Source organism: Jaculus jaculus, chromosome 8 (assembly GCF_020740685.1).
Source record: "Jaculus jaculus isolate mJacJac1 chromosome 8, mJacJac1.mat.Y.cur, whole genome shotgun sequence".
Classification (NCBI taxonomy): Eukaryota; Metazoa; Chordata; class Mammalia; order Rodentia; family Dipodidae; genus Jaculus; species Jaculus jaculus.
This window is the reverse complement of record NC_059109.1, coordinates 7112265-7131215: the sequence shown is the minus strand read 5'-3', so window position 1 is coordinate 7131215 and position 18951 is coordinate 7112265. Positions and strand designations below refer to the sequence as shown.

Genomic DNA, 18951 nt, shown 5'->3' with positions numbered 1-18951 from the left:
AAACCTATGGTTTTAACTACAGTCTCATTCATGATCAGATGGTTTATAACAAAAATGACAACATAGGGCTGGCTCAGCAGTTAAGGCAGTTTCCTGCAAAGCCTAAGGACCTGAGTTCAATTCCCCAGAACCCATGTAAAGCCAGATGCACAAGTGGCACATGTGTCTGGAGTTCATTTGCAGAGGCTGGAGGCTCTGGCATGCCCATTCTCATTCTTTCTCTTTCCCCTTACAAATAAATAAACAAAAATATTATTTCTTAAAAATGACAATGTGAGTGGCAGGCAGAGGAGATTTTATAACTGCAGCCAGACAATTTGCATATGCATATAGAAAATAATAACCTCTACTCCTCTTCAGACTTTATGAGAGAATGAATTCTGGGTGGGTTGGAACTAGCTCTAAGTTGTAAATGTGAAGGAGTCATGGAGGAGGACCTCTGTGAGTGTGAGGTGAACAGAGATTTTTAAACTACTAAGAGCAGGAAACCTATAGGGAAAAAAAAACGGTGATGAATTCAGCTTCATAAGAAGCAGCAGGGCAATATCTGGGGAAGAGATATGAAATGCACATGCTAACTAGAGGACTTTTATTCCAATTGCATCCAGAAAGAGTTTCTACCCATCAATAAGAGAGGAAAAAAAGCATGACAACCCAATTTTTTAAAATGAGCAAAAGTCTTGGGCAAATATTTCACAAGAGAGCTTATCTAAATGGCCAGTGAGAGACAAAAAAGGGGTCAGCATTAGTCACCGTGTGCACAATGTTAGCTGAAACTCAATGAAATACCCTAAGCAGTCGGGACGTGGTGACACAGGCCTTTAAAACGTAGCACTCGGGAGGCAGAGGTAGGAGGATGGATGTGAGTTCAAGGCCACCCTGAGACTACATAGTGAGTTCCAGGTCAGCCTGGACTACAGCGAGAACCTATCATGAAAAGAGAGAGAGAGGGAGAGAAAGAGAGAGAGAGAAATGCCCTAACACTCTTGCCAGAATTCCCAAATGGAAAAGACACAGCCAGAGCAACAGGTAGACACCGGAGAGGAGCAAGAGACTCGTGGGCTGTGGGCAGAGGTGTGGACACAGACAGCCACCTTCTGGAACTTTCACCTCGGCTGTACTAAAGCTAAATGCATGGGTGCTCTCCATATAGAAATTTTCCCCCTAGAAGTATTCTCAGACATGTACAAGGACATTTCCTGCAGTACCATTTGTCACAGAGTAAGCATTCGTGAACACTGCAGCAGCTAAGTAAACGGAGACAACATGAGAGAAAGCACGTGGGAACGTCCCGCACAGTAAGAGTGGGCAAGGCACCGCTCTACGGGGTATCACGGGTGACCCCCACAGGCACAGTGCAGGAAGAGAAAAGTGACAGCAGTGGCTGGGCAGACAGCTTGCAAAGCCTACTACTACTGGTTCAGGTTAGGTTCTTCGGTGCCCACGTAAAGCCCCGTGCACGAAGTGGCACATGTGTCCGCAGTTTGCCTACAGCAGCTGGAGGCCCTGGCGCACCCATGCCTGGGCTCTGGCTCCAATGAATAAATGAAAGTATTTAAGATAAAAGAAACGCAATACAAAAGAGCAGGACCTGTAAGAGTCAACAGAGAGAACAGTCCAAAACTAGGCAAAACTACTCGATGGACTCAGGGGTTGGAACTCAGTTAACTGTGGGAGTATGATGAGAGAGATGGTTCAGGGAAAGCACACAGCCGGGCGTGGTGGCGCACGCCTTTAATCCCAGCCCTCGGGAGGCGGAGGTAGGAGGACCGCCATGAGTTCAAGGCCACCCTGAGGCTCCATAGTGAATTCCAGGTCAGCCTGAGCTACAGCGAGACCCTACCTAGAAAAAAACAAAAAACAAAAAGAAAGAAGTTAAAAAAGCAGTAATATTTTAATTCTTTGCCGGTGGGCTGGCTCCATCAGTATATTCACTTCATGACACTCTTGATTTGTGTACATTTCCATATATTTTCCATGGAAACATGTATAAATATATATATGTAGGCATAATATATATAATACTTTAAAGTTAGTTAAAAAGAAATGCACCAAAAAATAAAGAAAGAAATATACCAAAGTGTTACATTTTTTTTTTTAAGTAAACATCAGCCTCAGGGAAATTATGAAAAACCTGTCTTCACATTTCATCCCATCTTACCTAGTTAACGTTATCTGGAATATCTGATACCCAGCAATAAAAGAAGCCAGTCTTGAAAGACTCTGCTTTCCCGAGCCACCAACACCCACCAGCAAGGCATTCCCACAGGAAGTTCGGATTATTCGTGAAATCTGTTTTGAAATAAAAGGCTATGTGTTAGAAAAATGTAGGCAAATGTTGACATTTTCTTGCACTGAAAGGGTCCACAGTTTGACCACGTTTCTAGACTACCTTACAGTTTTTGCGTGAAATCTTGGAATTTTAAAATTAAAGTTTCAGCCAGGCGTGGTGGCGCACGCCTTTAATCCCAGCATTTGAGAGGCAGAGGTAGGAGGATCGCCGTGAGTTCGAAACCACCCTGAGACTACATAGTGAATTCCAGGTCAGCCTGGGCTAGAGTGAGACCTTACCTCAAAAAACAAAACAAAAAAAAAAAATTAAAGTTTCATACTAGTTTTATTTAATTCAGTATCTTTGACCACCTCTGTTTGTAGTATACAGAACAGCAGTACTAACTGGTTTTGCTATATTCTATGCCACTATTGTGTGTGTGTGTGTGTGTGTGTGTGTGTGTGTGTGTGTAGGGTAGCCTTTGTTACTTTTAGATTCAATGGATGCTGCTGCTGCTGGGTTTTCCAATCTGCAGCAGACATGAGAAAAGACAGGTTATTATCCGTTATTACAAAGAGTCATAGAAGCACTCATCTGTACAACAAACACTGCCTCTGACTTATCTCTGCCATAAAGTTTTTGTTTGTTTGTTTGTTTGTTTGTTTGTTTTGTTTTGTTTTTTCAAGGTAGGATCTCACTCAGGTCCAAGCTGACCTGAAATTCACTATGGAGTCTCAGGGTGGCCTCAAACTCCCAACGATCCTGCTACCTCTGCCTCCCGAGTGCTGGGATTAAAGGCATGCGCCACCACACCCAGCTACACAGAAACTTTTTTTACAAAATCCCAAACCTACAAAACAGTAGGGATGAGGGGAAGACTTATGGAAAGAGGTTAAACAAACCAGCCTTCAGTTTTATGTTGCTCTTCTGTGACTAACGTCCTCAGTCAAGGTAAGACTCAAATGGAGTCTTACTCAGACCACGTGAAGCCATGGCTCAAAAGCTGTGTTTTATGTTAATGGATCTGACTAGGAAGATTCTAGATGAATCACTAAATCTATTATCATCACTAAGAATAACAGCTTTTTAATGCATGTTCTACAGGTGGCAAATCAGCAATGACATGTTTATATATCATTCTGTCATGTTTTTTAAAAAATATTTTATTTATTTATCTATTTATGAGAAAGAGAGAGATTGGGCACACCAGGGCCTCTAGCCACTGCAAACGAACTTCAGATGCATGTGCCACCCTAAGCAGCTGGCTTACGTGGGTCCTGGGGAATCAAACGTGGCTCCTGAAGACTTCACAGGCAAGCTCTTTAACCACTAAACCATGTCTCCAGCCCGTACTCACATATTTCAAACTGTGTCATCCACTTACGTGGTTTTTCACTTAGAGTCTCAGGTCCAAAGTCCTCATTGTGGCGAGTGGGCTTTTCTTTTTAATCACGCATATGTGTGTGATTTGCATGCACGTGTGCATACTGATGTGTGCATGGGCATGCGTGTGTGCAGTGCATGCATATGTGCATGTGGAAGCCAGAGGTCGGCATCAGGTGTCTTCCTCAATCACCGTGCACCTTATTTTTGGAGACAGGGTCTCTTGTTGAATTTGGAGATCAATCTGGCTACACCAGCTAGTCAGCTCGCCCCAGGGATCCTCCTGTCTCTGCCTCCCCGGTGATGGGATCACTGCTGTGCCTCCACCACATCCAGCTTTCACATGGATGCCAGGGATCCAAGCTCATGTCCTTGTGCCTGTAAACCAACTGAGCCATCTCCCTAGCCCCGACGTGGTGGGTTTTAATGATTGCCTACGGAACGTGTGCATGGTGTGGAAACCTTGAGACATGGAGAAACTCACCACCGTCTGTCTCCTCTTCAGCAAACCTCCATCCACCCAGTCATGGCTTCCTGGGAGAACTGCGTTTCAGCCAACCAAGGGTAGAAGAGAGCAGTGTGTCCTAGAGCTCTCAGGGTTGCATCACACCATGATCTTTTGTGGGGTGCTCCTTCTAAATGGCTTTCATTTTCCCCACGTGGCCTGTACCCCTGCGTGTTTGTCCATAAGTTCCTCCCGTCACAGAGCTCACACGCTGGACGGCATCATCTTTACCTCCACGGGGCAGCAAGGCCTAATCCCAGCAAGAGACATTTCCTCCCAGAGTTCTCTAGTTTCCTTTTCACTAAGTAAAAGTTGGCACTCTGACTCAGCATGCCAAGTGCTCTGTGCGTTTAAAAAAAACAAATCTATTTGCCCTTGGAAAACGTTGGCTGCTGACAGCTGGATCCAAGTAAGCCTTTGTTATCTGAGACAGAAAACAAGCCAGCCCAACCCACGACAGGACAGTGGTCCCCCCACCCCGCCCCTCGGGGCCACCTCCTAGGAGCTGTCCATCCCCTCACAGCAAGTTTACCCATGAAACACATACTATGCTTCAATGCTATCTGTTTCTACCAGGGAAGAGTCAACAGTGAGAACCTTAATGAGATGAGTCATCGCGTCCTTGAAAAACACCAGGTCAAGAGACGTTCCTCTGATAATCTCATTGAACTGCCTCTGGTAAAACTGAAGTTTCTCTGCCAGAAACTCAAAGGATGGTACCTACAGGAGAGAAAAAAATAATTTTTAAGATCCAAGTATGTTCTTTATCATCTCAGCAGTAAAGACGCACAAAAGTCATCATTAAAGAATACCGCTTTGGGGCTGGAGAGATGGCTTAGCGGTTAAGCGCTTGCCTGTGAAGCCTAAAGACCCCAGTTCAAGGCTGTATTCCCCAGGACCCATGTTAGCCAGATGCACAAGGGAAGCACGCGTCTGGAGTTCGTCTGCAGTGGCTGGAGGCCCTGGCGTGCCCATTCTCTCTCTCTTTCTATCTGCCTCTTTCTCTCTCTGTCGCTCTCAAATAAATAAATTTTTAAAAAATAAAAAAAAGAACACCGCTTTGAACCTAGACACCTGTCATATGTCAGCTTATTCCTGGTCATTTCCTCCCACAGAGGCCAGTCTTGACCGCCTCACATGGCTCCCAGCACAAAGTCCTTCCTGGTATTTTTCTTTGCACGAGAGGTCTTATCCATACGAATCATTTGCCATGAAGCAAATGATCCTTCTTTGTGTTCAGTCAGCTTTATAGCTTTTTTAAAAAAGTACATAAAAGTCGTGCACTGCTTATGCAACCAAATCCACAAGTTGTTTCCTGAAGCAAAAACCCACCCGCTTTGTTTTGCAAATTACCCTTTCCCATTTAATTCATGCTTTCATTTGCACTTTACAGTTACCCCTGTTATGTGGCCGATCTTGTTTTTCAAATCCTTTTGAGGCCTTCTCTCAAATGTCATTAAGCCTGTTTATTAATTTAGGAAGAATGATGTATTTCCATTCAATCAACTAAAGTTTTGGCATGTTAATAACTAGACATTATTATCTAGGAAGCGCTGTTGTTGAATGAAATACATTCACATTACATTTTTTACCTTGGGATTGTTGATAAGGATTGACAAACCTTCTATAGAGGGCAAGAGAGAAAATAGTTTAGGTTTGGTGGTCCACGTTATTTTTTAAAATATTTATTTATTTACTTATTCATTATGATATATATATATATATATATAGAGAGAGAGAGAGAGAGAGAGAGAGAGAGAGAGAGAGAGAGGAAGAGGGAGAGAATGGGAATGCCAAGGCCTCTAGCCACTGCAAACAAACTCCAGATGCATGCGCCACCATGTACATATGGCTTACGTGGGTTCTGGAGACTTGAACCTGGGGCCTCAGACTTCTCAGGCAAGCTCCTTAACTGCTAAGCCACATCTCTAGCCTGGCCCACACTACTTTGTTACAATTAACAATTAGTCTACTCTGCCCTTCCACAGCAAAACAGCCCAGACAAATGATAAAACAGACAAAAAGTAAAACAAACTGGCCAGGTTGTGTTTTAATAAAACTTTATTTGGGGGCTAGGTAAAAGCAGTTAAAAGTGCTTGCTTGCAAAGCCTGTTGGCCCAGGTTAGATTCCCCCAGTACCTGTATTCCCCAGATGGTATTTGTTTGCAATGGCAAGAGGCCTGGGCATGTTCATATTCACACCTGGCCCCTCATAAACAAAAACATTTCCTTTAGTAGGATAGTTAAACTTACTTGTCAATTTGCCTGGATTTAAAATCCTCTGTACATATCTATCAGCAATTTGAGGCTTTTTCCTATTTTGTATTAATAAACTATTTTCATCACTTGGTTGAGTTGCCTACAATTTTTAGAGTAATATTGAACAAAGTGGTGACAGTAAGGATTTTTTAAAATTTCTGACCTGAATGATACTGTCCTAAATTTCTGTTGAATGTGTGTGCGTGTATGTTCCCATGCGTGTGAGTGGGCACGTGTATGTGCACGTGTAGGCCAGAGGTTGACATTAGGTTTTCTGCTCCACTTTTTTTTTTTTTTTTTTTTTCCTGAAGCAGGGTATCTCTCTTGAATCCAAAGCTCATGGATTTGGCCAGTCTAACTAACCAGCTTGTCCTAGGATCCCCTGAGTCTGCCTTCTGCGTGCTGGGATAGCAAGTGACCGCCATAGCCACCCAGCATTTATTTGGGATCTGAGGATCCAAACTCTGCCCTTACACTTTCACAGAAAATGTTTTACTCAACAATCCATCTCTCTAACTGTTTCTGAAATGTTTTTTTTTTAATATTTTTAAATTATTTATTTATTTGAGAGAGGGAAAGAGGGTGTGCCAGGGCCTCCAGCCACTGCAAACAAACTCCAGATGCATGTGCCACCTTGTGTATATGGCTTACGTGGGTCCTGGGGAATTGAACCAAAGTCCTTTAGCTTCGTAGGCAAGCGCCTTCACCGCTAAGCCATCTCTCCAGCCTGTTTCTGAAATGTTTTAAAGGGACTAGCTTACTTGACATGTGCCCATAAATAATCTAGAAGGTCCAGCATCTACCCATGGGACTCAGGTACAGCGAAAGCTCTCATGGTCTGAGTGGTTGGGAAGACTCTAAAGAGATGGTGACAAATACCATTTCGTAGACTTTGGGCACTTCAAAGAGCGTGTCTTCGGGTTCATCCCCAGTAGGTTCGGGCATGTCACGGAGAAAATCCACAAAGTACGGTTCGGGAAGAATGCACGACGCTATGTCCGAGCTGATGTTTTCTTCAACAGCACGATTGAGTTGGAGATTAAACCACTGCTCATCTTCAGAGGTTATAAACCTGAACAGAAAGGCACTTATGAGAAGACCGAACATGAAAGTGTCTTCTCCAAACAAGCTTCTTTATTTTCATTTATTGAAGAGAGAGAGGAAGAGAGGGAGGGAAGGAGAGAGAGAATGGGCACACCAGGGCCTCTAACCACTGCAAATGAACTTCAGATGTATGCAATACCAGGTACATCGATCGGGCTTATGTGGGTCCTGGGGAATTGAACCTGGGCCCTTAGGCTTCACAGGCAAGCACCTTAACCACGAAGTCATCTCTCCAGCCCGCTAAGCAAGCTTTTAAAAAATATTCATTTAGAGAGAGAGTTGGTGCACCAGGGCCTATAAACTCCAGATTCATAGGCCACTTCGTGTGTCTGGCTTTACATGGGCACTGAGGAATCAAACCTGTGCCATTCAGGTTTTTCAAGAAAGTACCTTTAACCATTGAACCATCTTTCCAGTCCTGCAAGTCTCTTTGCTAACCCAGTGTGGTCACTCATCCCAAACCTGCACCTTCCTCACCTCAGGAGAGGGAAATGCTACATTCTGTGCTTGGCCAAGATGGACTCAATGGTGTCTAAGACCTACTATAGGAAGGCAGATGTGACAGTCAGAAACAGGCATGTGTCCTCATTCTGGGTTTACACACAGTATATGAAGGTCTTTCCCAGACTTACAATGTCACAGAGAGATGACGGGAGGAAGGGGGTCAACATGGGAGGAATCCCACCTACGCCTGAGTTACCACACAACACACTTTACAACTCCAGGAGACTGACGTGGTGGTCTACAGATTACGGATGAAGCTGGAGCTCAGGAGGATGACTGCATTTAATTTTAGTGGGTTGAAATGGGATTTCTACAAAGAGGTCACCATTTTTAGAACTTATGCAACAACTAAAATTTGCTGCTGTTATCAGCTCCGATGGTGTGGTGACTCATAAAGATGGACTTACGGCCGTTGTACTTGTGTGACTTGGCACAGCCTTTTTTTTAAGGTGACTGGCAAGTGTCAAACGCCACCCACACTTGAGTGAAAAGAAAAAAAAGGCAAGAATCAATCCAGGGGCTACGGAGATGGCTCAGCAGTCAAAGCCCAAGGACCCGGGTTCGATTCCCCAGTACCCACATAAATGCACAGATACACAATGTGGTGCGTCTGCTTCGAGCTCGTTTTGAAGTGGCTAGAGGCCCTGGAGTGCCCATTCTCTTTCTCTGTCTGTCTCTTTTTCTCTCTGCATAGATGACAGACAGACAGACAGACAGAGAGATGATAGATGGATGGTAGATAGAAGGTAAAATGAATGAATCTAGGAACGTGGCCTTCCGCTGTCACTCATTACGGCCCACGCGCTGCCGTGCGCACCTGTCTGCAATCACTCTGTTGCATTCGTGTTTGAACAGTGACATGAGCACAGGAATCGATTCACACTCCTCGGCTTTGATGGTCAGCATTCCTTGCCAAATTCTGGAAAGATCTCGAAGATTGAAGATGTAATGAAATTTAGAAGGCGTGGGCAGCATCTTGGTCTAGATATCAAAAAGAAAGAAGGTGGTGACCACAGTTAAATTCCCAGCTAAGACAAGGAGTAGAAGAGATGCCTGAGGGCCAGTCTATCTTGTAACTAGTCTTGTACGTGAAAACCAGTGAGCAAGTAAATCAAGTCACGTTTATGCTTTGGTCACAGCACTGACAGGAGAAAAAACACACACACATCATAAATAAGCCTACATAACATTTCAAAGGCCACGAGTCCTTGAATGGGATGGACTTAAGAGTCATGCAAGGGTGACAGATTCCAATGCCTTGCTCGACCATCGTCAATCAGCTCTGAGCAAGTCCTTTTACTGTAAGTTCTTAAGAACTATGTGAATTGTTGGGAAAATTGTTCTTATAGTTAACGTTACTAACACATAAGTATATATGTTACATATATGTATATGTGTGTGTGTATATACATATACACTCATGTGTACATGTGTATATGTATGCAAATCTGTCATAACAAAAAATTGAATGCAAGCTGGCTATCATGCCAACAAATATAGTGAGTGTTCATTTCTAAAGTCAAGTACGACTATCTTCTAGAGATGGCTCTGTGTAGGGTCATAACTCTATCTCCATAACATAAATGCATCTTCATATCATAACTACGTCTCCACATCACAACCTGAATTCCACTGCAGGACAACTCAATAGCACTACTGTTCATGTGCACGTGTCTGTAGTTAGTTAACAGGTAAGACTGTCAGAACACCGAAACCGTCTTCGGCCTTGTTAATTTGTTCACTATTTCTAGCAACTTCTAGCATATATAAAAGCAAGGCTACAATGCTTTCTTCTCCAAAGAGATCAATGTGAGCTGCTCTCCGTGTAGAAAGCCTTTCTGGCAGTATATAAAGGTCATGAGTGGGTTCTAGTCTCTTTTTGAAGATTAAACAACCCACCAATCTAATGATTTAGAGCAAAAGCCTCTATACATACAATAAGCCTTTCCTATGTTGAAAAGGTACTTTATGGAGTCTTTTTTTTTTTTTTTTTTTTTTTTTGGTTTTTGTTTTTATTCATCTATTTGACAGAGAAAGAAAGAAGCTGATACAAAGAATGGGCGTACCAGGGCCTCTGGCTACTGCAAATGAACTCCAGACAAGTGTGCTACCTTGTGCATCTGGCTTACGTGGGTCCTGGGGAAATGAACCTGGGTCCTTTGGCTTTGCAGGCAAGCGCCTTAACTGCTAAGCCATTTCTCCAGCCTGAGTCTGTAATTTTTACACTCTAATTTGGCTCAGTGGATAAGAATACTTATTGCTTAGGTATGAAGGCCCAAGAGGACCTGAGAAGGTCCAAGTTCAGTTCCCCAGCACCCACACGAACAACTGGCCCCGGGCCCATGCACGTCTGTAACCCTAGTCCTGTAGGGAGCAGAGACCAGAAGATCAGGATCACCAAGGCTCACTGACCAAAAGCAGTACTTCCAGCTTAAGGGAGAGACTACATCCCAAGGAAATACACCAGTGAGTGACAGAGGAAGGCAGCCGACATTCTCCTATGACTTTTGTGCACGCGGGCGCATACACACACACACACACACACACACACACCACATCTCACACTGTACCACACATACCCTAGGATAATTGTTGCTTGTTTAGAACAATGACTTGTCCAGTGAATGACTTCCATCAGGTCACTAATTCCCACCCCACCTCCAACAAACAAATGAGGCTTCGAATCTTGGGGAGCTGAGCCTATCTGGAAAATCACTCAGCCAATAAACACGCGTGTGTCCTATGTGGTTTGGTGGTGGGAGGGAGTGAGGCACGGAGTGACAAATGAGTCTAACACGTGGAGTGCTCATTTCAGCAAAATTCTGCTTCCTCTCAGAGGTCATGGCTGGTGTACAATAATACCTCATACATATGGAAAACATCAGTCAGTCAAATATTTGCTCCCTGGGAGGAAAAGGTGTCATAAATCCATTTGGGCACCTAATTTGTCTCTTCCAACAAACATTGCTTACTATGGGTGATGTGGTGATAACTTACTGAGCCATGAGGGGAAAATGAGATTGAAGAACAGGTGATATTTAAAAAAAAAAAAAAAAAATTAGGAGGCCTGCTGAAGAAGTGGCTCAGTGGGTCAAGTGTTTGCCTAGCATGCATGAGGCCCCACGTTCAAATCTCCAATACCACATAAACCAGGCACTTGCAAAGTAGAGGCAAGAAGATCAGGAGTTCAAGGGCATCCTTAGCTACATAGTGAGTTCAAGGGCCGTCTGGGCTACATGAGACCCTTTCTCAAAAACTATTTTAAAAATAAGTAAATAGGGCTTGAGAGATGGCTTAGCGGTTAAGCGCTTGCCTGTGAAGCCTAAGGACCCCGGTTCGAGGCTCGGTTCCCCAGGTCCCACGTTAGCCAGATGCACAAGGGGGCGCACACGTCTGGAGTTCGTTTGCAGAGGCTGGAAGCCCTGGCGCGCCCATTCTCTCTCTCTTCCTCTATCTGTCTTTCTCTCTGTGTCTGTCTCTCTCAAATAAATAAAATAAAAAATTTAAAAATAAAAAAATAAAATAAATAACTAAATAAATAATGTGGGGGAGGGGAGCTGGAGAGATGGCTCAGCTGTTAAGGCACTTGCCTGCAAAGCCTAACGATAACGATGCGGTTTGATTCCCCAGTACCCATGTAAAGCCAGATGCGCAAAGTGGTGCACACATCTGGAATTTGTTTGCAGTGGCCGGATGCCCTAAGACACCCATTCTGTCTGTCTGTCTCTCTTCTCCCTACCTCTCTCTGCTTGCAAATAAGCAAATAAACAAAAATATTAAACCAATAAAAGTAAAATAAGAAATTAATTAAAATAACACTCTAATTGCATACCTTTGTCCATTGCCATAGCACTCTGCCCACGGAGACTAAATTCCCAACCATGTTACATATCTCAGGTTTGAATTTTCTGCAAGGGTCAAAATAACCACAACCAATAATTCCTAGGAAGCAAACAAGATTGAAAGGTGTAAGTTTACTCAGTGGTTACAAGGTACATGCTTATCCTGATGGATAAATCATGACAAGATTGAATGTACAAGGGTTCTTAAAATTTTCCTCTTGGGAGTGAGCAGTGGCCTAAGCCAAACTAACAGTAAAATATGTCATATATTGGCTCATTAAGCCTCCCAACATCCCATAACAAAGGATGTGTACTAGATAAACTTTTTATTATCATTGTCCCTATTTTAACAGGCGAGCTGTAAAATGACCATGCGCACGGACCGTGAATATGGGTGAAGCTTACATTTGAACCTAGGTCACCTGGTGTCTATAAAACAGAGTCTATATAACACTCTCTTGGGAGATAGAGGCAGGAAGATCAGAAGTTCAAGGCCAGCCTTAGCTACACGGTGAGTTCAAAGTCAGCCTGGGCTGCATGAGACCCTGTGTCAAAAACAATTTTTTAAAATAAATAAATAACCACATTTACATGAAGCATATGAGAGCTGGAAAGGCTGCAGGTGATTTCGTCCATCGGAGAGAAAGAGATTTTAGGCCCAAACAGGCAAAGCAAATTGCTCCCGGTCACATGGACCGCTGGTAGACAGGACCTGCGTCTCCTGAGCTGCAGTCAGTGTGACTGACGGCTCCTCCCTCAGGCAGGACTGGCTTTGTTTATAGACTATTGGTTTTTGTGTATTTTTTTATGGTCTCTCAACTTCTATTTATTTGTAAACAGGAGATAAGAGAAGAGAGACAGACAAGGAGAATGGGTGCGCCAGGGCCTCTGGCCACTGCATACCAACTCCAGATGCATGCACCACTCTGTGCATCTGGCTTGATGTGGGTACTGGGGAATCAAACCCGTGTCATCAGGCTTTGTAGGCCTCTGGTTTTTGTTTATTTTTATTTATTTATTTACTGTGGTACTAGGAGTTGAGGTACTAGGGATTGAACCTAAGACTTCACTCATGTTAGAGAAGCATCCAAAGTTCTTTTTTTTTTTTTTGGAGGCAGGGTCTCACTAGGCTGTGCAGGTTAGCCATGAACTTGTGATCCTCTCGCCTCAGCCTCCTGAGTAGCTGGGACGACAGGCTTGTGCCACCAGGTACGGTTGGTAGATGATTCTTTTGTTTTTTGAGGTAGAGTCTCGCTCTAGCCCAGGCAGACCTATGTATTCACTGTATAGTCTCAAGCTGGCTTCGAACTCGTGGTGATCCTCCTACCCCAGCCTCCCGAGTGCTAGGATTAAAGGCGTGCGCCACCACACCCGGCTAGAATATTCTTAAAGCCTTTGACTCAGACTGCAAAAAGAGATGCGCTTTTCTTCGCCGTGCCTAACGTGTGTGCATGTGAGCGTGATCTCTTTCTGCGCAGGAGTATGAACAGGAGTGTCTGCTCAGAGACCCGGAGCAGGTTCATGAAGGGTCACACATGCTGAAGACATGGGTTCGTGGACACAGACTGTGGAGGCAGTGCCCTGGAGAAGCATGAAGTTGTCCTCCGGAGTCATGGGTGGCGGTGCTGGACGCCCAGGAGCCCCTTCCCGGGATCTTCTGTGCCAGACTTCCTCCCGCCTGTGGGACGCGCATATGGTAAGACGCACAGACACTACAGTCAGAAAGCAGGGTTTGGTGCCTCTGTCTCAACACTGGCAAGATGGCCTGGCCTGGGCAGTTACCTCACCCCGCATCGCCTCCCTTTCTGGTCTGTTTGTTTGCCAGACCTTTTTATATTGTGCCAAATAGCAAACACTCATGTAGAGCCCTCCAAACTGAGGGGTCTGACCTCACCCCCAATACACGGGCAGCCCCCGTGTGGTCATCCTTCCTCAGCCCACTTTCACCCCACCTCAAGCATAGCCACTTCCCCTAACTTTACAACAAGTAACACTTGCTTTTGTTAGTGCTCTACCACTCATGCTTTGGAATTTCTACCTCTTTGCATGTGTAATTTAATAAATTTCCATTTTCTTCCATTCAACACAGGTCTAGGCTTCATCTATGCTGAGGCTCATTCACTCTTCACAAACAGCACGGGTATGCACCTTTGTTGCAATTTACTTAGCTACATTTGCTGGCGATGCGTGCCCAGATTATTTCACATAGGTGTCCCTATGAATAGTACTTGAGGCGCATTCCTTGAGACTGTATTATGATCCAAGTACATTGTTCATATGCATGGCAATTGTCAATTTTAAAAAATTTTTAAAAAATAAAAGACGGGCTAGAGAGATGACTTAGTGGTTAAGGCACTTGCCTGTGAAGCCTAAGGACCCAGGTTCGATTCTCCAGGTCCCACATAAGCCAGGTGCACATGGTGGCGCATGCCTGTTGAGTTCGTTTGCAGTGGCTACATGCCCTGATGTGCCCATTCTCTCTCTCCCTCTTTCTCTTTCTTTCTCCCTCTCTCTGTCTCAAATAAATAAATAAATAAATATCAAGGGCTGGGGAGATGGCTTAGCAGTAAAAGCACTTGCCTGCAAAGCCAAAGGACCCAGGTTTGATTCCCCAGGACCCACATAAGCCAGATGCACAAGATGGTGCATGCATCTGGAGTTCGTTTGCAGTGGCTGGATGCCCTGACATGCCCATTTTTTCTCTCTCTTCTTCTCTTTCCCTCTGACTCTCTCTCAAATAAATAAATAAAAATATTAAAAATAAATCAGAAAACAATTTTTTTTAAGTTAAAAAAGAGCTCGAGAGATGGTTCAAAGGTTGAAAGCACTTGCTTGCAAAGCCTGACAGCTGGGTTCGATTCCCCAGTTCCCATGTGAAGCCGTGCACAAGGTAGCACATGAGTCTGGGGTTTGTCTGCAGTGGCAAGAGGTCCTAACATGCCCATTCCCTCCTTTCTCTCTGCTTGCAAATAAAAAATTAAAATTAAAATAAAAAATAAAAAATTAGGTTAAAAAAATAAAGAGGGAAGTGAGGCTTGGGGCGGTGGTGCATGCCTTTAATCCTAGCACCCAGGAGGCCAAGGTAAGGAGGATTGCTGTAAGTTTGAGGCCAGCCTGAGCCTGAGAATACATAGTGAATTCCAAGCCAGCCTGGGTTAGGGTAAGACTCTACAGTGAAAAACCAAAAAGTAAAAGGAAGTCAAGGTCCCCTGTAATCCCAGCATTGGGAAGGCTGAGCTCAAGGCCAAACTAGCTAGTTACATAGTAAGGTCTTCTCTCAAAATTAAATTTATCACAAGCCATACAGCAACAGATTCAGACCATGTCAGACGCTCCTGTGCCATTCAGTGAACAGTTCTGGAAGGAAATCTCAGCCAGCTCATGCTCTGATGGTCCCAACAATCCAGCTCCACCTGCCTGGGTTTCCTTGAATCCTCCCCAAGGCCTGGAAGTCCACCGAAGGACCACCCTAAAGACGACCAGTTTGCTGCATGCTCACGTCTCATTAACTCATTACTTTTGTCCTTTCTCCCCAACATTTTCTTCCAGAACTGTCTTCCTGCACTCCATCAATCCACATTAATGGCCCTTTAAAACAGTGACCCTTGCTGGAGACTGACTGCGGTATGTCTACCTCCTCATTCAGCAGTTAAAGACTGAGCGGTCACCGTCCTCCTTCCTCTGACAACAGTTAGAGTGTCTTTTCATGGGGAGGGGGTGGTAACAGGGGGTACAGTTAGCGTGACTGGGCCCCTGAAATTAAAAAAGACAGGAAAGTTTGCAGGGAGAAAACAAAGATGATCTGACTTCTTATTTCTGCCTAGTTCCCTATTTTTTTTTTCCCACACAACCAACCAGGACCCCTCCTGGGAGGGAGGTATTTTGTAGGATTTAGACATTGTGGTTGGTCAAGTTCAGCCCCTGGAACTTGGTGTCAGGGCTAGCCTCTTCCTGAGACAGCCCCTGGCTCTAACCAACCAGCTTTCCCTCTGGTTCACCTGATCCAGAAGATAGGGTCCACCACTGTAAGGTTATCAATGCCTTTGCAGGGGGAGGGCAGGCTCTCTGAGCTGCCTAACCACTTGGGAACTCTCAGCTGCAGTGAGTTTTCCCTCGGCCCAGCCTGGGACCCGGCCGGGCTCAGCCACGGGGAAGCTCCCTAGCCCTTCCTCTCCACGTGGGCTCTCTGTCCCCTCCAGCTCCCCACAAGGCAGGAGCTCTTAGAACGTTCTTTTCTCTCTTCTCTTTCCAGGGTTTTTCCAGGCCCTGCACATGGGATCTCTAGCCACGTTGGTGCCTTGCCTTGGCTCAATAAATATAACAATTTTAAACAACTTAAATTTATCTAGTATCCCCCACAGAAGCTAGGATGGGTCTTGGGGGTTGGCTAAGTCATAATGATGGAGCCCTCGTAAATATTATTATTGACCATGGTGGCTAACTTGATTGACAACTTGATTACATCAAGAATCACCTAGAAAAAAAAAATCTCTGAGCCAGTCTGTAAAAGACTTTCTAGATAAGATCGTGGTGGGAAGACCCACCATAAATGTAAGCGGCTCCGCTGCAGGGGATAGGGTCTCAGACTGAATAAAAATGGAAAGTTAAGCTGAGCACCAGCATTGGTCTCTCTCTGCTTCCTAACTGAGGGTGCGATGTGACGGGCTGCTTGGCGCCTTCCCCGCCGTGATCAGCTGTGCCTTCAAACTGTGAGCCAAAATAAATCCTTCCTTCCTTAAAAAAAAAAAGTGTTATTCTGTGAGCTTTTCTGTGTAATTCTTCTGGTCTATGTATACAAAATGAACTATAGATGGAATAAGCAACTCTGGAAGACAAGAAGTATATAACATTCAGAGGAAACATAGGCATTTTAGTCTAGGACTACCTACACAAGACCATCGTAAGAGGAGGAAAAGATCATGACATCCAAATAAAGAGAGACTGATTGAGATGGGGAGGGGATATGATGGAGAATGGAATTTCAAAGGGGAAAGCAGGGGGAGGGTATTACCATGGGATACTTTTTATAATCATGGAAAATGTTAATAAAAATTGAGAAAAAAATAAAAAATAAAGCAAGCTACCCCCAAAAAAAATATCAGTCTAGGACTGGAGAGATGGCTTAGTGCTTAAGCGCTTGCCTGTGAAGCCTAAGGAACCCGGTTCGAGACTCGATTCCCCAGGACCCACATCAGCCAGATGCACAAGGGGGAACAGGCATCTGGAGTTTCTTTGTAGTGGCTGGAAGCCCTGGCATGCCCATTCTCTCTTTCTATCCGCCTCTTTCTCTCTCTCTCTCTCTCCCTCTTTCTCTGTTTGTCGCTCTCAAATAAATAAATAAGAATAAACAAAAAATTTAAACTAAAAGAATCAGTCTAGGTGGAAAAAAAGAAGGGATTCAGTGGCGGGGAGACTGGCAAGGGGAAAAGGGGCAGGTGGAGGGAGGGAATTATGATCATGCTATGTTGTTTATCTACATGGAAGTTGTCAACAAAAGAAGTTTTTAAAAATCAGTCTAAGGGGGCTGGAGAGATGGCTTAGCAGTTAAGCGCTTGCCTGTGAAGCTTAAGGACCCCGGTTCGAGGCTCGGTTCCCCAGGTCCCACGTTAGCCAGATGCACAAGGGGGCGCACACGTCTGGAGTTCGTTTGCAGTGGCTGGAGGCCCTGGCGCGCCCATTCTCTCTCTCTCCCTCTATCTGTCTTTCTTTCTGTGTCTGTCGCTCTCAAATAAATAAATAAAAAATGAACAAAAAATATTTTTAAAAAATCAGTCTAAGGGCATCAAAATAAAAGAGAGATTGATTGAGATGGGGAGGGGATATGATGGAGAATGGAATTTCAAAGGGGAAAGTGGGGGAAGGGAGGGTATTACCATGGGATATTTTTTATAATCATGGAAAATGTTAATAAAAATTGAGAAAAAAAAATCAGTCCAAGGGAAGGAGCATTTATTTCAGTTTATGGTTCCAGGTTGTTTTCCATCTTGGTGCAGGAGGCATGACTGCAGAACTTTGCAGCCGCTGAGCACAGCCCAGCCCGCTGTGAGGAAGCAGGAGAGGAGTGACGGATGCGAACACTCAGCTCTCCCTCCTGTTTACTCAGTGCAAGACACCAGCCCAGGGAACCATGCCGCCATGGTTAAGGTGGGTTTTCCCACTTCAATTAACCTAAGCTGGGCCATCCGGCAAGGTAGTTCCGGGTTCTGTCAAGTTAACAATCAATACCAACCATTGATCGCAATAGGCAAACATCTGTTGGGTGGCCGAGTAGAGAGGACTTCTTGGATGAGATGCAGAAAGCCCAGCCCACGAAGGGAGGCAGGGAAAGTCGGTTTGTCGTGAGGAGAGGAGAGGAGCTGCTTGGGATGTGCCCACACTCAACCACTTCACGCTCTCACTTATACCTGAAGTTGCCAGAGGTTGCCATCTCTCACAAATCCAGCAGGTGTAAATTGGAATTTCCTTTGCTTTATTTTCCCAAGTAATAATGATGTTTACCATCTTTATGTTGTTGATCAGGTATTTAATTATCCTTCAAGTGCCCTGGTTTTGGCCCCTTTTGTGAATCAGATTGTTTGCTCTAATTTTTCTTATAAAGTTTCTTCAAGTATTTAGAACAACACTTCCATGTTTATGTGTCTTAGGAACTGTTTTCTTCCACATCGTCTTTCCAGACTCGAAATGGCTTAAAAAAAAAAACTTTATTTATTTATTGGAGAGAAAGAAAGAGAGAGAGAGAATGGGTGCACCAGGGCCTCCAGCCACTGCAAACAAACTCCAGACACATGCACCACCTTGTACATCTGGCTTACGTGGGTCCTAGAGAACTGAACTGGGATCCTTTGGCTTTGCAGGCAAATGCCTTAATGGCTAAGCCATCTCTCCAGCCCTTAATGGCTTTTTTTAAATGAAGCTTTTGATTTTAATCTAGTAAACTGATAATCTTTTGTTTTTGTGCTTTCTGAGTCTCACTTAAGAAGTCCGTTCCTGAATCCATAGCTGGTACCGAAAACCAAGTCAGAATCTTATGGAGACCAGGAACATGGGCTCCAGCAAGAAGCTCCCACTAGTCTTTGGCCAAA

General features: G+C 44.5%; 1 protein-coding gene across 1 annotated transcript in view; it reads right to left on the bottom strand.

The window, feature by feature from the left end:
- Dnah8 (dynein axonemal heavy chain 8) overlaps positions 1–18951 on the bottom strand; it is a 313617-nt gene that overhangs the window by 136777 nt on the left and 157889 nt on the right. Inside the window, exons 59-63 of the mRNA XM_045156110.1 lie at positions 11860–11969; positions 8845–9008; positions 7299–7491; positions 4758–4880; positions 2162–2292 (exon numbers count right to left, since the gene is read on the bottom strand). Of these exons, the coding sequence (XP_045012045.1) occupies positions 2162–2292; positions 4758–4880; positions 7299–7491; positions 8845–9008; positions 11860–11969 (721 nt within the window). The remainder of the gene's footprint in view (positions 1–2161; positions 2293–4757; positions 4881–7298; positions 7492–8844; positions 9009–11859; positions 11970–18951) is intronic.